We start from the raw sequence: 17,457 nt of genomic DNA, 5'->3' as shown, positions 1-17,457 counted from the left end.
CAGCGTCCACGGCTCCTGGGATCACGCAGCTCGGCGGCCGGCTTTATTCTCCTGACTACGCGGCACGGGTATGCAGCGAGAGGCACGAGGCGGGACACTCCCTCGACATGCCTCAGGCGTGAAGCGACTTCCTGAACACCCGTGTGCTCTACTAGGTGACCGAAGCAGGGCTCGGGCCTGAGGCTCTCGACCTTTCTTACCCAATTAACTATTAACATCGAACTACTTCCAGGTAAAAGACGGGTCTGGGCGCCGAGTGCACCCGGTGGGGGGCCAAGTGCTGAGCCACGTGCGAGGCCCCGGCCGTGACCTCGGTCGCTGTCCGGTGGCTGCGCTAGGCTATCAGGTGTTTCGGAGTCGTGTTGTGCGGGGCTCTGATGCCGCCTCGTCACACCTGTAACTGGCTCACCATCCTGGTCTTGCCCCCCTCGGCCTATGTTCCCTGCCAGAGGGGAAGGGGGGCGGGGTGAACCCTGCGGCCGCGTGGCAGGTGCGTCTAAGTGAAAGGCCTGCACCAGCGCAGTCAGCAGTCACCTGTCAGAGACCATGAGGCCAGCCGCCCTCGTCCCGGACTCGCCGTCCCCCTCACTGACCGGCAGCAGTAACTCCTAACCAGCAACTTTGTAATTAGAAAATTTTACGTATCCATGTCAGATTTTAAAAAACTCTAAAGACATGTTTAGAGTTTATCTGATGTTAATAAATGTTGAAAACTGAATTTTTTTAGCACAGAATTATAAACTATATTTCCCATCCACCTCCACAATAACAAGGAACCGTGTTTCAGGCCTACTGTTTGCCAATCGACACAGAGCCAGGAACTGAAATTGGGCCACGCTGAAAATTTTTAAAAAGAAAAACACCTCAGGCGATCCACACAAGGCTGCAGCCTCGGCAGCGTCTTCCAGGTCTAGCCCACTGGCGCTACAGGGAGCAGATAAAAGCCCCAACGAACACGGGGCTTTGCTGACTCTTTCTGACGGACCCGCTGGCTCCGGCGTCTGTGGCGGGGGTGACAGGTGTGTGGCCACGCTCCCTCGTCTGACACAGCTGCCACCTGAGGCTGCCCGGACGAGTGGCCGGCACTGGTCCTCCCACTCCAGACACTGACGCCCAGGGAGGAGGTGACCTGAGAAAATGCGGGGCTCAAACTCCAAGGGTCACAGGGCGCCCATCGGGCGCAGGGTCACGGGTGGGCTGCATGAGGCGGGGGGACAGGGGGGTGGGGGCGTGGGGGGCGCGGGAGCAGCGCCCAGGGCCGCCAGGGGGCGAGCTGCCGAGCACCGGACCCAGAGGCAGGGGCTGTGGCCTGAGGTGTGGGCTGGGGGACAGCACCCGGTGCCCCCCCCGCCAACCTGTGCCCCCCCCGGGCGTGGCTGCGCCAACGTAAACGCTGCAAGGAAAAACGCATGGAGAGGACAGAACACACAGACCAGGCCTGGGTCGAAGGAAGGGACAGCACCTTTTATTTAAGATTTACAGAAAGAGTCAGCACGTTTGCACGTGGTGGTGGTGCCTGAATTAACAGAGTCAGCTGTGCACCGCGCCATACACATTCTGAGACATGCAGGTCAGACACAGGCCGCCGGCCTTCGCCCCAGCCCCTGCCGGCTACCTGACCGCGACCGGCCCCGCCGGCCCGGCGCGGGCTCGGCCAGCCCCCCAGCAGCCCGGCGGGGGCCAGGGCAGGGCCCCGCTCCGCTGTAGCTGCGCCTCCGTCTGCGACAACGGCACAGCCACCGGCGCGGTCCCAACACAGTCCCGAGTCGCCGTTAGGCATCTACGGTCTACCCGCATCCGGTAGGGTGCGTCTGGAAAGAGGACCGGGGCGTGACCCCGGCCGAGAACCCCCCATGCGCCCCGACGCCGCACCTGCAGCGCCAACGGCCCGCGACTCGGCTCCGGGCACCTCAGCTGCTCGGGTCTGAAGGCGCCTCCCCTGCCGCTGCTCAGCGAGTGGCAGGGTCCTCTCGCCCATGGGCCTCAGAAACAACGCAGTCTCCTCAACACAGGTGACAGTCACGGACAGTGTGAGCGCCGGCTGAGCGCATCTGAGCCCACTTCCAGATACGGAGCAGCCACGCGGGGTGACATGCCAGGCCCAGGTCCTCCCTGCTGGGGCTGGGGAGCGGCCCCCCAAGGCCCTCGGTGCGACAGTGAACTTTTAATCTTTTGACAAAACAAACTTTCACAAGTTGAAAGCTACATCAGTTTCGGAAATACAAATACAGACCTTAAACGAGCATTTCTGTGAATCAACATTTCCATGTTTAAGTTCGGCTTTTGGAGAGCAAGACGGAGAGCTAGGGCGCTTTCACCCCGCATTCCCGATTCACAGATGATGAGAATCCTGTGTTCAGCAGGTTTCACTAACTTAAAACCAAAATTCTAATCTCAAACAGATCTTCCAAGTAAACATCACAGTGAAATATTAGAGTGGATTTCAAGTACTTATTTTTAAAAGTCATCACCTGAAATACGACAGTTCGTAATAGCTTCAATCAACGCGACCTTCGTAGGTGACAGGGACTGGAACTCCTAGCTGTCCCTGAATTCCAGGGCCGGGCCCGAGTCAGGGAGGACGTGAAGCCGGCCCACCCAGCACCCTGCCCACGCCGAGCCCAGGCCTCTGTGTGCCGCACGGGCCCCAGGAGGTGCCAGCCAGCGCCTGGTGTGGCCTGGCCACGGAGTCTGGCCACGCGGCTGCTGCTCCAGACTCCAGTGGCCAGCGCTTGTCACAGGAAAAACGTGTCTCTAAAATAGTCGCAGACAACCCTTTCGACCTAACTTGGGCCCCGCTGTGTCCTCAGCAGCGGCCACACCAGAGAGAGGGCCGGGGGGGGAGGGCGGCGCACGGGAGAACAGGGACAGAGCGCGCACGGCCGCTGCTCCAGCAGCTTCTGGGCAGACGCCCTAGAGCTGGGCTGGTCGCCCCGCTGCCCCCTGTCCCTTCTGGAAGACACAATGTGCCTGAATGGTTGGCACGCTTCAAAATGGACAACAAAAATGTTACATGCAAAAACCTGACAGTACACGTGGGCCAGAAAGAAATCGCTCCTGTGGGTGTGATGGGGCTGTCGGGTCCCCGAGGCGTGTGAAGAGAGGCGGTGCTCAGGTGGGCACCGGGGGGGGGGACGCCCGGTCAGCGCCGCCCTCACCAGACAGCAAAAGGGACAAGACACACGAGACGCGAAGCCCTGGGCCCGCGAAGCCCGCTGCCGGCAGGTCAGTCCCTGACGACCTCTGACATTCGAGATAAAACAGCAGAAACAGTACTTAAGGAATCAAAATCAGCTTCACTGACCCAAAACCCGGAAAGCACAAAAGACTCAGCATGCTTCTTTTCAAAAGCACAGAGCTCGGAGGCCCACCAGGGAGCCAGGGACAGCTGACCGCGCGCGGAAGGCGCGTCCCGACCGGGGGCGGGCGGCTGCGCTCGGCCGGGCGCCGTCCTGGCCAGGCTGAATGGCCCGCAGCCCGGCAGCGGCCCCCGAGCGTCGCCTCTTCGGTCTCTAGGTTTTTAACGAGGAACTGAAGTGACGAAGCTACTGACAACGAAAGCATAAACGACAGCTGCACACGAGTCGAAAGGGCCGTCACCACCCCGCCCACAAACGCCCGCCCGGCCAGGACACCTAGGTGGGCGGGACAAACCCGAGGGGCAGGACGCGCTCCAGACACGCGGGCGGGGCAGCTCGAACCCCAGCGAAGAGGAGGGCGGAGACGCCCCCCGCACCGTGGCGTCTGTGTCGAGCACCGGCAAGTCCTCCCACGCTCCCTGGCCCCGCTGGGTTCAACCTAACGAATGGGGGCCTGCCCTTCACGGAAAACCACTCGGGCTGCTGCCAGAGGGTGATGCCAGGACCCTGGCCCACGGCCACGGCAGGGCCCACGCCCGCCCCCCGCAGGCTTCAGCAAGACCTGTCTCCGGGCGCTTCCTGCAGCCCCGCAGGACGCCCTGGGGCCTGAGCGCCCCACTCCCCCGAGGACGTTCCTATGAAGACGCTGGCTGTGCTCCGCCCTCAGGCCCGGCCCCTGCACACCTGCAGTCAGTCTTGGGCCAGAGGCCATGGCGCAACCAACTTGCTCCTGCCGCTGGAGGCCCAGCCTTCCCCACCCTTTCCTGGCTGCACTCGGCTGTCAACGGCCACGACTGCATGACCCTCGACGGTCACCTCCCTTGCCGTGCTCCCCGGCCCCTTAGCACCCCACGCTAAATCTAACCAGGAACCCCCAGCGAGGACACGACCCCGGCACACATGAAGCCGGAGCGCCTCCGAGGTCACCCGCAAAGCAGGCCGAATGCCGTGCCATGCGGGGCGGGGGGCCACACCCCCACCTAACATCCGCCAAGGCGCCTCCGCGTGACCCCTCCCTTAGGGTCCGGCTGGTCGCAGGAGCGTCCCCGTACGGACATGGCCATGCTCAGTGGGGCGTGCAGGTGCAGGGGGCACGACGCCCCGCGTGGCACGGGGGGGCCACGCCAGGCCCAGACTGCACACAGATGCACGTCGGGCCGGCTGGGGCCCGCTCCAGGCCGGCCTGCAGCAGCTGGGGCCCACCCCCTGCTCCGGCAACCGCCTCCGTCTGTACTCGAGCGTCCTTCCAGGGCCACCTGCCCTACCAGGTGCCACCACACAGGCCTGGGGCCAGGCTGTGTCGCTGCTGCAGTGGCCTCGGGACAGAAGGTCCACAAACCTTCACGCCCTGGCTGCATCTTGTCCCCAGGCTCTCCCCGGACACGAGCTCTGCCCACACGTGACCTCGGGAAGCCACGGGGGTCCTCTCAGGACCTGCCCCATCAGCCCTCAGAGGCCCCCACTGGCGTCTGGAACAGGGCCATCCTGCCCTCTGCAGGGTGCTGAGCACCCCTGCCTCTGCACGTGTCGCCCGCCTGCTGCCCGTGTGGCCCCGGGGGCTCGGCCACGCCAGCTCTGAGCTGCTCCGCTCTGCCGGCCCTTCCACCCCCCCCCCCCCCCACAGAGGAAGACACCTACTGGGGGGCTGACTCTTGAAGCTCCTGTCGCTAGAGCTCGCTGGCCACCCCGAACCCGCCAGGCGACGATCTCAACCGAGCCTCTCAGCCCTGCCACTGGCCTCTCTGGCGAGTCCTCGCTTTCGGTGACTGTTTCTTGAATTAGGACCATTTTTACACTGCCTTTTTTTCACTTTTGCAATCAGTGACAAGCCTTCTGAGAGCCCCGTGTCACCCCTGAGCTCTACCACATCCTCAAGGTGTCCCAACAGCATCTGAGCACAGCCACCCGCCAGCCCCCCGCCAGCCCAGTCCCGAGACGTCCCTCAAACACGCCCCGGGCCTGCCCGGAGCAGCGCCCTTCGTGCCCAACGAAACATATGCCTTTGGGTCAAATGCAACGATGGTGACTTTATTACTTTATTGTTATAACCATCACTGTCACGAGAGTGAACCACGGAGTCCTTGCGAGGTGCCAGGCACCCATGTTTCCCATGCGTCACTGCTCAGCGCCTTAGCACATAAGTATCAGTCAGAAACTGTCGTGAGAGGAAGCCACACAGGAGAGCTGGGGGCCACCCGAGCGCCACACGCTTGGCAGCCGGAGTGACCGCCGAGACCACCCCGCACCATGCACGGCGGGCCCTGGAGCGCCGCCGGGGGGTCCCCGGGACGAAGACCCGTGACGGGGGGAGGCAGGCGGCTGCGGTGGCCCCCACAGCGGTCGCTGAAGTGAGAGTCAATGGTCACAACGACACCGCACACGGTGTTCCTCTCTACGCATTTGCTCTATCGAGTGTCGTAGTAAAACAGTTTAGTAAAAAAGACAGACTCGAAACTCTCCCTGCCCTTTACGCTGGGGTCAGTTCGCTCTGCGGCGCCGAGCACGCCGCACGGGCCGCGCGCAGCTGACAAGGACGCCGCTCGGCGTGTGCCGCTCGACCCTTGTTTCTGAAGGGACGGATGCCGACACCGTTCGGTAAAAACTCAGAGAGTGAGGAACTAGAGGAGAAAGCGGCCTCTACCGGGGCGAGCCCCTCGGCGCTGCGTCCTTGCCGTGGGCCCCTCAAGGTGAAGTCTACACTCGTCACTGCAGCGTGAATGCGTTTCTGTCACGAGATGAATGTGGTTGGTTAAACGGCCTTGTCAGGCATCTTACCTTGGTCTTAAAATTTGTTATCTGTTTTCTTCGTTGTATGTTTATTAATACGAATAAAAACAGATTATCACACCTCCTCCCCAGAAGGCTGTGGTGGGGACGCCACCCGCGTGCACGACGATGCGCCACCTGCAGCTGACGTCCCGGAATAGCACACCATTTTAAGTGCAGGACAGGGCAGCTGGGTTCAAGTCCAACTCGACTGGTGTGGGCTCCCACAAAAGCTGTTACCAGTGAAGGCGAAAAAAATAAGAGTTTGCTCTACTAAGGGAATAAGAAACGGAGTTACAGAACACTTAAACCACACCAACCCCTTCGCAGCCTCCGGCATGCAGCGTGCGCTTCCGTGCACTCGCCCGAGTCTGACTGTCACACACACTGGGAAAGGTTTAAACCAGGACGTGACCTAAAACGTCCTGAAATGCCAACCCTACGCAAATTCCTGATTTTGATCGAGGGTGGTGGACAGGGAGAACTACAAGCACGCGGAGGGCATGCGACCAAATAAAAGGCAGGTCCGAGCCGCACAGGGCGCGCCCCACGGCCGGCTTCCTCCCTGGGCAGCGGACCCAGGGCTCTGCAGGCCGTCCTTCGCAACAACGTGCTTCGCGTCGTGTGCTGAACGGCACTCAGCGTGCTGTGTCGTAAGCGCACACTGACTGTCGCTCAGCAGCGTAAACAACCGCGGACGAGCCTCTGTCCGCCGACAGTGGTTCTGAGAAGCAGGATCTCTCTGTAAAAAACTGGCTCTTAATGGGAGTGTTATACAAGCCACGCAGAAGGAGCCTGCTGGACGAGGCCTCGTGGTTTGAATGTTGTCTCATGAGGAACAGAATGCACGCCATGAGATCTGTGTATCACCTTCAAAATGCAGGAGGGAAAGCACATGATCTTAATGTGTCTGACATGTAACGTAAACGTACTCAGTGACCTATCCCCTTCTGAAGTGGTAAAGAACCAACCATCGATTACGTCGAATCACTACGATGTGCTGCAAGTCTGCTGAGCTCAGAGCAAGTGTCTGAGTCCCCAAGATGGACCTCGCCTGGCTGGGACTGATCTCGGACATGGGCGTGCCCAGCGCAGGGCCAGACACCCGGCTCGCCGCCAGCCCTGGGAGCACTGCTCTAAACCCAGAACTCAACACACAGAACTCGGATTAGGACAGGCGAGCACTTCGCTGTCTCAGCGTGCCTTTCTGATCATCCTGACAACAGCATAAGGGAAAACCCCTCTGGAGACGTGGACCGAACATGATGATGAAAGAAAAACTCAGTACAAGTGTTTTTAAACAAGAAAGCCAACTTCAGCAAAAAGGTCTACAGAACTGAAACCTTTTATTTTCAGTATTATTCTTAAGAATTGCAGGCCACCTTTCCATGTAATTTCTAGGACAGCGATCTGAACTTAGACAAGAAAAAAAGGAGAACTATTTTGTACAGATCGTGCCTTTTCACATGTCAGTGAGCTTCCACAGGCTCAGTGAAGAATCCCTACTGGGTTTCCTGGCTGTGCCCAAAAGTGAGACACACTCGGTCACGCATACATGGCAAACCAAGGGCGCGGAGCCGTGCCCGAGCAGGCGGCCCAGCGGCTGAGCTGGCTGGCCTGGGCCTGCACGGCACCCTGGGCTCTGGCGCCGGGAGGCTCCCCAGAGCTGGAAGGCCCGCCCCTCGCTTCACGGTAGGAAGCGACCCGGACTGAGCAGACAGAGCACTGGTCCCCACCAGGGGTCCCGGCAAAGAGGAGGGCAAAGTGCCTCCTCCTGGCCCAGCAGGGTGTGGGGGCCCATCTCGTGCCTCCTCACAACGCCCAGAAATTGGGACTCCTGTCTACAAGGAAAAGAGCGCCAGGGGGACAAAATAACCAGAAATTAAAACTTGAGAACAAGCTCCTGGGATAGTCACTAAAAGCAGAAATCCAACACTCCCCTGGGGCAGAAAGTGTCGTATCTGTGCTGAGGCTATTTTTTGCTGTGCTCCTCATCATGGCGACAACTTTAGGTTGGGCGATGAAGTCTGGATGTCACGACACAACGATGGCAGCCGCCTCAGACGGCTGTCACTCTGCTCTTACATCTTCTGAAGTCCAGAAGAGTGGGCCATGTAGCCACGGTAGCTCTGACTCACCTCAACACTCAAGCACCTAGGAACATGCCAGGGTTTGAAGGGCCCAGGACAGCCGTGGGCCCCAAGCCATGAGCGCATAAGGACAACCCTCCGTGAGCCTTGGCCCGGAAGCCACGAGAATCGAGGTGCATGCGGGCCGCCCCTCACCTGCCCAGGGTGAGGGCACAGGGGCCAGGGTCGGCCCACGGACAGTGTGTCCTACCAGGACAAAGCAGAGCTGCTCTCACGTGAAAAGTCAGTGTGAGGGCCACAAAGAGCACGACACCCGAGACAGACTCCAGAACCGCACGCGCTGACCGGGGCACGCCCGCGTGCGCGTGTGCCTGCACCGCGTGCGCGTGTCGACACCTAAAGTGCTCGGACAGGCTACAGAGTGACTTCTTTCCACTGCGAGACTCTCGCAGCTTTCAGAGACCCTGCAGCTCACCTACGCCTGCGGCGAGCGCCCACCTCACGCTGACTGAGTCTGACCTGGCCTCGCCACGTGCGGCGCAGCGGCCCTCACGGGGCGGCCGCCGCCGTCGCTGCTCGTGCTACTTTACCTCGTTCTCGGTCACGGACGCGGAGGGAGACGAGCTCTTGCTAAAGGCCAGAGCCGAGGACGCCGCCGCCGGAGCCCGGCCCCGCTTCTTCAGGGGCTTGCACGCATCGGACAGGTGCTTCGTCGCTGCAAGACAACGCACTCGTGAAGTGTGACCGGGAGCCCTCGTCGCTCGGCTGCCCTAGAACTGCCCTCTGAAAAGTGGGGTTCTGGAGACGACCGCTCTGGGCTTCTGCCATCCTACAGGGCTTAACTGCTTATTGTGGGGAATCTGAATGTAAACAAAGGCAGACAACTGTCCGAAAAACCCTAATGTCCCCCTGCCTGCCCCCAAAACCATCGCCCTGGGGCCACCGTGGCTCCACCCTCACCTGGGCCCACAGCCCTCCCGGGTTCTCCGGAGCCAACCCCAGACGTAGCGTTTCACCCACAGAAAGGCTGGTGCACAGGTCTGAAACACGGGCCCACGTGCGGCCACCGGGCCGCTCACACGTGAAGGGGGTGAGTGACCCCTGCCTCTCGAACATCTGCTCAGCGTTCCAGTCGCTCTTCAACTGTCCCCTTCGACTAGTCCGCTTAACTGGTTCTTGAAGACCAGTACAGCACCTCTCTCTCTCTCTCCCACACACACACACACACACACAGTCATTTTCCATCTTCGTTCCTTTTCCTCCTGACTTTTGTTTCCCTTTCTTATTTGGAGTTGGAGGCTCATAAGCTTCCTTTAATAAACTAACAGATACACCAAAAAGGTGATCAGAGAGAAGGCGACAGGTAGCCTGATTCTACCTGCTCCTGTTTCACGGTTATTTTAGGCTCGACTCCGCAACGCGTGAAACAAATGAAAAGTCAGCACTTTTCCTTCTGGCTCGTTTGTGGGGAGAGAGTCACACGCTGGGAGTGGCGGGATGCAGAGCAGGGACTGGCACCCTCCAGCGAGACACCCCGACGTTTCTGGTTTAAAGCATTTCTCTAATGTCATTTTACACCAAAAACAATAAGGCCAAGTAGCGATCAGGAGAAAGGTGACTTCGGTAAATTCAAGCGAAGCATGAAAACTAAGATAGTTTTCCAACTGCACAAGAGCCTCCTCCCACCTCACTGAGCTCTGAAGGACCCTGCCCGTCCCCCCACCGCCCCCGAGGACGGGGATGAGGACAGGGCCGGCCGGAGGGGTCCTCGGGGCGCTGCCCACATTACCTGCCTGGCTCTTCGGCGAGGAGGCGGCCTCTGAGGCCCGGCAGCAGCCCGTCCGGGCCGTTCTGTCAGTGAGCGTCTCTCTCTGCGTTTAAACGGAAGAAAACAGAGATGGGAGGGGGCAGGAGGGGGGATCCAGCGTGAACCAGCAGGTCGCTGAAGAGCCCGGCCACGCGGACGCCTGCCCCGGAAGTGAGCGGCCACCAGCGGGCCACCTCTGGCCCCCGTGGCTGGGAGCACCAGCTCTGACAACCCAGCCTCGCTCCAAACGCACAGTGAAGTGTGCGCCGTGACCCTTCTACCCTAGGTGGCCTGGGCCTCCTACTGTGGAGCCTGCCAGGCCAGTGCCAACGTCACCACGAACTCATGACACTGAGAATTTCCAACTTCGAAACAAGCTCTGGAGGAACCTCACAAGCAGGGCGCCACAGTAAGCACATTTCACAACTGAGAAAAATGGCCGAAAAAGAAGGGATCGTGGACATTTGTCTGGTGCTCAGAAAGGGAATAACGCAATTGCAAACGGCCTCTCGAAAGCCTCGTGACCCGCCTGGCAGGCCACAGAGCAGCGGACAGTGCTCGGGTGGGGCGATGGGTCAGAGCTGTGGACACGGCGACAGGCGCCCAGCTCCTGGGCAGCAGCTGGCCTGCGTGCAGCCTTCAGGGAGGGGCATGCCACGCTGCGCGGAGGCTGTGACGGCCAGGCCAGAGCGCACACCACTGCCGCCGTCGGCCGCCGCCCAGAGCTGTTTCTAGTTAAAAAGCCATTTCTACTGAGGTGCTGAGAGGGACTTTAGGGTCCCACAGGCCAAGGCCATTCCTCAGGTGAGTCGTCTGGACAGACACTGAGAGCACCGGCGGCAGCGTGGAGGGCAGCAGAGGCCACCTCGCGGCGGTGCCACGGGGAACCACGCGCGTGCCTCCAGCGCCGACGGCGATGCGGGCGCGTGGCACTGGCTCGGCGCTGCATGCCGGGTCACCGACGTCCCGACAGGCGCCCCAAAAGAACGACCTGCTGGCTAGGAGCATGGGGCGGAGCCTGCCAGCTGCCCTGGACTGCGCAGGCGGCTGGGAAGGAAGACGGATGTGGTGGCCGCACCTGCGCGCTGGACGTGTGAGAGGTAGTCTCCGTTTTTCAAAACAGAGCAAAACAGAAGGAGCAACTTCTCAATCCACAGCCACGGCCAGCTCAGGCAGAGCTCGGACGCACGCGGGCGCCCTACACCTGGGCGGGGCCCCGGCCAGCGCCGCAGCGCAAGGGACACACCGGCAGGGCTGGCACTCCCCCGCTGCAGGCGGCGTACCCGTCTCCGCAGCCACACGGCCTTGTGAGCGCCCTTCCCGTCCGGGCGCCAGGCACGCTCTGCCCCACGATGCGTGCGGGCCAGCCACGCTGGGACTCGAGGTCCCGTGAGGCGGGGCTGCCGTATCTACACTGCCATCTGCACGGCCCCTGGGCACCCCCGTCACACCACAGTGCGAGCTGCTGGCCGCCTGCCCGGGTCGGGGCCCACTCCTGACGTCTTCAGCGGACGCTCAAACCTCCTGCGGAGGCACGGACCTCGCGTATCTGTGACGGACTCTGGTGCTGTCACGTCATCTCATTGTTTACGCCCTGCAGACAAGTCATGCTCACTGTACGAGTTTGTGGGATCGAAACATCGAGTGCCACTCAAAGTGTCTGGACGTTCTTCTCTGACAGTGAAGTGTCAGAGGTTTCTGTTACAGTCCCCAACAGGTGGCAACTTGCTCTCTTCAGCAGCCTTCTCGAAGGTGCCACGAGAGAAGCAAGCCCTGCTACGCCCAGCCCCACAGGCCCCCGGAGGAAGCGAGCGGCCGGCCTCCCGCACACACCCGCCCGCCCACAGCCCTCTGGGAATCGCGGCGGGGGCGCGGTTACCTTCCAGAGGCCACGCCTGTCTGTCCGGAGCCGCTTCCGCGGCGCGTCCCCAGCATCGGCGTCTCCTGCAGAGTCCCGCGTCCTCTTGGTGTGGGTTCTCTTTTTCCCATTTAGGTTACCTTGGAATGCGGATGGGAAAACTTACCCGAGAACACTGCACGCCCCCCAGCCTTCCCTGAGCGAACCCCACGGGGCCCCCGCCCTGACCTCAGGCCACGGCATGGGTGAGCTCTGTGTTTCTAAACTGCAAGGGGCTGTTCCCTGACACATCCAACGCTGGAAAACGCTCATCTAATCTGAGGTGGTCAGGCTGAGTTTGTCACATTCTGATATGTTATACCATTAATTTAAACAGACTCCATTATTGTAAAATAATCCTTTAGTAACATTCGAAGCCTAGTAGAATTTTAAAAACATGCGATTTGCTACTTTTTATACATTTCCTTAGGGAAACATCCTAGGCAGCAGCACTACACTTGCATCTGCAAGCTACAGGCCTGCCCCACGGTCCTTAACTGTACCAGGTGTTCCCAGCAACGTCGCTAATCTGAGACCTAACGTGTGCAATGGGGCTGGCACGTGACGAGACACAGGCTGAGCGTGTAAATGCTAGCAAGACGACTAGCTGGCACGTGCTAGTGTTTATTTTAAACATGATCCCAGTGTCCCATTTGTGTGACTGCTCTAGAGGCCCAGAGTTTGTTCCCCGGCTATCACCACACACCCTCTGGGAGGGCACTGTCCCCCTCAAATCCAGTGGGGCCCGGCATCACTGGGGACAGGCCAAGCACAGAGCACCGGCCCTCACCAGCTGCTGGCCCCAGCATGCCAAGCAGCCTCCCTAAGCTCCGTCCGTGGCCACAGTGGGGCGGGCCGGCTGCGGGGAACCCCGGGGAGAGAGAGAGCTGCAGAAGGCGGTGGGGTCTGCCCAGCCACTGCCCAAGCAAGACCAGCACAGGGCACAGCAAGCCCAAAGGGTCAGGATCTCCTCGGTCAGACCTGCCACCGATCAGGTGTTCACTAGGCCACAGACAGACACCTGCCATAGCCAACGTCGCCGGGGCCTCCTCGTCCCCTTACATAGGGTCCCTCCACCCCGTCCCAGAATGAGGCAGCTGGCATTCGTTACAGAAATAAGCATTATGGGATCTGTCTGGTCAGCTGGCACCAATGGACACAATCTGTCATCTTGGCCGTCAGCACTGCGGTCCCTGAAGGGAGGGGTGAACCGGCCTCCGGCACAGGCACATGCCCGGCGCACGGGGGGCGGACGCTGGCCTTCCCCCGCCCGCTTGGTGACAGACGAACCGTTCACACACGACCACGTTCGCACTCGCTGCGCACGTGTGAGCTGAATCTGGCTGCAGGAAAACCCGACCCGCGATTACACAAGCCACCTGCTGCAGGACACCAATCCGGAGCTGGCGGGAGGCTCGGGCTGAACTCTGCCGACGCCCGCCGTCCTCGCCACACCAAATCACAGCGCCGCAGCGAACCCCGAACAAGACGAGCGCAGCTCGGTGCTACCGCTGTTCGACAGCTGATGGGGACAGAAAGCTAGGAAGCCCTACAGACGCGGACGAGACCATCCGTGAACAACACAGCGGCTGTGCAGGCGTGCGCGCTCAGTCGCGGTCACACCACACTGCCGGCTGAGAAGCACGAGCTCGCACACGCGGCAAGGCGCAATTACTTCTGGGCCTCGGTGTCCTCCGCGGGGGCTCCTGAAACACTTTGCGTCTGGCCTCTCCAAAACTCTTCAGGGACGAACCTCGAGAGAGACAGAACGTTTCGTATTTTAAGTTGATGCCCAACTGTGCCGCTTGTTTTTCCATTAAAAACTCCCATTTTCCACAACACGTGTCCAAGCACGCGGGCGACCCAACCGGCCGCTGCGGCACGCCCCCCCCCAAAACGCACAGCCGCCCCGCCTCCGGCACAGCCCGAGGCACAGAACCACTCTGTGTTTCAGGCCACAGGCCTAATAACTACGGGACACTCCGCTTAAGGTCGGTCCAGTCACCATCCTCGTCCCGCGAGCCCCCAGGCACAGGCCAGGATCCTGCAGTCGCAGAGACGGTCTGCACCACCCCCCGGGAGCCCCGCACGCCGCCCCGCAGGCCGCAGTGGCAGAGTGCCCGCTCCCCCTGGACAGAAGCGCAAGGCACAGGCCTCACGGGCTCCGCGGGCAGCTCTCAGGACTAGCAGTGAGAAGGCGACGGCAGTGCCCGGCCCCGCGCGCACACGCGCTCTGGGCACTGGCGCGAGCCCCGGCGCGGGGGCTGGGGGTGGGGGAGGACGGGCGCGGGCACGGCTTCACGCTTACTGGAGTCTTCCTCAGCCTGGACGGAGGCCACGAGGGCAAACTTGGTGTGATAGCGTGCCTTCTGCTTCTCACTGAGCACGTCCCACTGGGACCCGAGCAGCTCCTCGATCTCCCCATCGGAGGCATCCGGGTGCTCGGCAACGACCTGGGGACACGGGACAGGGTGTGGTGAGATGGCTGCGTTTTGTTCTGCACCAAGTCCCACGCGTGGTCCTTGGAATTCAGCACATGGCACTTTGATTCCCACATCATGAAACTATGTCCTAGAAAAGCTTCAAAGAGAAACAGCGCTTAGCTGACGTGCCTCGTGGAAAGCACGTGGACGAACACGGCGCTGGTGCGAACCATCAGACTGCGCCACGGAGACGCAGGAACCGACGAGGGCTGAGGAAGGACCGCCCCACAATCATGGGCTCTGTCCTTCATGGGGCGGCCACTGGTTAACCAATACCTACCAGCGAAAACCACCCCTGGGTTTTGTAACGTGCCGCCAGTCCCAAAAAAGGACAAGCAACCTCGAAACACCCTGGCGTCCTGCCGGGGCTCCCGGAGCAGCATCCTCGCACCCAGAAGCGCTGACTCCAGGGCCCACGCGCACACGCCGGCCGCAGCAGCAGTGAGCTGGGCCGGCCCCGGACGCCCGCGCTGTCACCTTCCTGACGACACAAGCTCACGAGCGGCTGCCTGCGGCAGAGCGGAGCTGCGGCGTGCACCTTCGGCGTGACACTCGTGGCAAAGCCGTGAGCACAGAGTGAGCAGCGCACGGGCGGCCCGTGGGCACAGCGTCCCCGCTGGCCCCACACTCGCCCTCTGGACAGACACGGTCTGTGAAACTGAACGGTGGGCGTGTGGCACTTCACCCGGGTGACAGGACCTGTCCCCCACCCCCCATGGCTGAGCTGCACTGAGGGGACGGCCACGCCTAGCACGGCCAGGTCTCCCTACGTGGAACTGGGGCGCGTTGTCCCCAAAGCACCGAACTCCTCTCAGAACCAGGTGTCGGAAGCGAGCCCGCCAGCCTGCACAGGCTTCCGCCACCACTCAGCTTCTGACCCCAGGTGACGGTGATGTGGCTGGCCCCCTGGTGACAGCGACACACAGCGACCGCGGCTGAGGCGGCTGATGGACTCGCCGGCCGCCGGGCTCACCCGCGAATCGCCCCGTCCACAGCCTTTCCCTTCCGCCAGTCTGGGCTCCGGAGCTGCCCCCTCCCCGTGCTCGGTGTCCCTGGCACATACTCGGGGACAGTTCTCTCACGGGATGGGGTCAGCTGGGCTTAAGAAACCCTCCCTCTCCCAAGATGACGAGGGCCTCCCCCCCGCCCGCAGTGCTGAGTCCTGAAACCCCTGTGGCCCCAGCGCCCGCCCCACGGCCGGCAGCCCTTCTCCATGTCTCCGCCTGCTCGACAGAGGCCGTTCCTGGCCTCCATTCCAGGCAGTCACTGCCTGAGTGTCACTGGCAACAGCATGTTTTCAATGACAGAACTCCCTCTGGCCAAGCTTCCCTCCAAATGCCCTCCATTAGCTTCCACCCGAAACATGCAGTCGAGTTCCCACTGGGAGTTTTTCTGGGACTGCACTGACTTATCCCTCAGCAGAAACTGACAATCCGACTTCAGGACACGGAAGCTGGCGTGCAGGAGAACTCCCCTGTTCAGCCAGGTGTGCCAGAACAGCAGAGCGAGTTTCTCCAGCTGCACGGGTTGCTGTATTCGGTCCCTGGTGCCCCGTTTCTGGTGCGCATCCTTCCCAACTACACCTCCCAGGTTCTGCTCTTGGACGTGGACCGCCCGTCCGGCAGCCCTGGGGGCTCACACTGGTCCCGAAGACTGCGGAGCCTCTTGCGTTTCTACACAGACCTCTGCACGTCTTTTTTAATTTTTATCTTACTCTACTGGCTGGTAGTTTCATTATAATATTTAACGAACACAGTCCTATCTTAATCACAATTTTAAAGGGAATACTTCTAAGGCTTCACTAAGAAGTATGTTTGCTGACAGTTTTCAACAGACGGAGAACACTCCCTAACCAGGCTCGCTAACCGCGCATCGAGGGGCAGTGAATTAGATCAAATGCCTTTTCTCACTCCGCTGGCCTGAGCGCCCAGGCCACCACGGTGTATGTCACAGCAGACTAACATCACACGTCCTTGCATTTCCTAGACAAGCCTGCCAGCCCACCCACTTCACAGCAAACCACCAAAAATGGGGCCTGCACCCCTCAGCCCTGTACAACGGAATAAAGCCTCACGGTGTACTAAGAGAGGGTGACGTCCAATTAGGACAGGGACCCCACCCTGTGGTCGCGGATCTCTCCACTTCGGGGAACAGCGCCCGGAACCGGGCGGAGCCAGAGCTGCGGAGCAGCGGGGCTTCCAGCAAAGGCCCGGTGCGGCCCCGCCCAGCTGGAGCAGCCCTTGCGCCCCGGGGTCCCGCCCCCGCTCCGCTCCCGCCAGGACGTGTAGGGCGCGGCCGGACCGGGTCTGACCCTGCCCCAGGCGGCTGCGGACGCCCCGCGGTCACCAAGGCCCCGGAATGAAGACGCCGCCGCAGCACCGACCTCGTCCCGGTGCTTCTGGCAGAAGACGAGGAACTGGGACGCCGCGTCGCCCTTCCTGCTCCGCGGAGTGGAGGCCGCCGCCTTCTTCCTCCCAGGAGGGGACCCCAGGCCTCTCCTGGGGTCGGCTTCTGCCAGCGTCTGCGGCGGCGTGGTCTCGGCTGTGGGGGCGCAGCGAGACGGCCGGGCCCCGCGCCTCCGCTCCCCGGGGCGGCCGTCCGCCCGCGCGGGCCCGCGGCCCTCTGCGGCTTCCTCGGCGACTCCGGCGGGCCCCACGGCGACGCCCGCCTCCTTGGCCGCGTGGGGGTTCAGGCGGAGCTGGTCGCCCACGTAGAGGAAGGTGAACTTGGCCTTGCGCTCCTCCACCGGCATGCACGCTGCCTCCGCGGCCTGCGCGACGCCCGCCTCCCACTGCGCGCGCAGCTTCCCGGACACCGGCTTCAGCAGCTGCGGAGAGACACGGGGGCCGTGGGTTGCGCGCCCGCCGCGGACACTCGGACCCGCGCCGGCCACTAACCCCAGGCCAGACAGAGCTCAGCCGCTCTGACAGCTCTGTCTCTTTAGACTAGAGGTCAATCGCAATCACATTTAGCTAAATCAACACATACATTAATTACACAGAGCATTGGGGACGGGGATGGCTATAGAGGAAAATAAACATTGTATAACAAATTA

The 17,457-nt window shown here is 61.4% G+C and overlaps 1 protein-coding gene across 4 annotated transcripts in view; it reads right to left on the bottom strand.

Moving 5' to 3' along the window:
- NSD2 (nuclear receptor binding SET domain protein 2) overlaps positions 1-17,457 on the bottom strand; it is a 55,884-nt gene that overhangs the window by 13,394 nt on the left and 25,033 nt on the right. For 2 of the 4 annotated variants that reach the window (XM_016159222.2, XM_036227404.1), the window contains exons 5-10: positions 16,786-17,229; positions 14,228-14,372; positions 13,595-13,672; positions 11,902-12,020; positions 10,005-10,086; positions 8,806-8,930 (exon numbers count right to left, since the gene is read on the bottom strand). In XM_016159222.2, the coding sequence (XP_016014708.1) occupies positions 8,806-8,930; positions 10,005-10,086; positions 11,902-12,020; positions 13,595-13,672; positions 14,228-14,372; positions 16,786-17,229 (993 nt within the window). Of the gene's footprint in view, positions 1-5,942; positions 6,359-8,805; positions 8,931-10,004; positions 10,087-11,901; positions 12,021-13,594; positions 13,673-14,227; positions 14,373-16,785; positions 17,230-17,457 lie in introns of those variants that run through there. The other 2 variants (XR_001598693.2, XM_016159223.2) reach the window with 2 other exon arrangements.

This window comes from Rousettus aegyptiacus, unplaced genomic scaffold, assembly GCF_014176215.1.
Source record: "Rousettus aegyptiacus isolate mRouAeg1 unplaced genomic scaffold, mRouAeg1.p scaffold_m13_p_10, whole genome shotgun sequence".
Classification (NCBI taxonomy): Eukaryota; Metazoa; Chordata; class Mammalia; order Chiroptera; family Pteropodidae; genus Rousettus; species Rousettus aegyptiacus.
The sequence above is the reverse complement of the archived record's forward strand: the minus strand, read 5'-3'. Positions and strand labels throughout refer to the sequence as shown.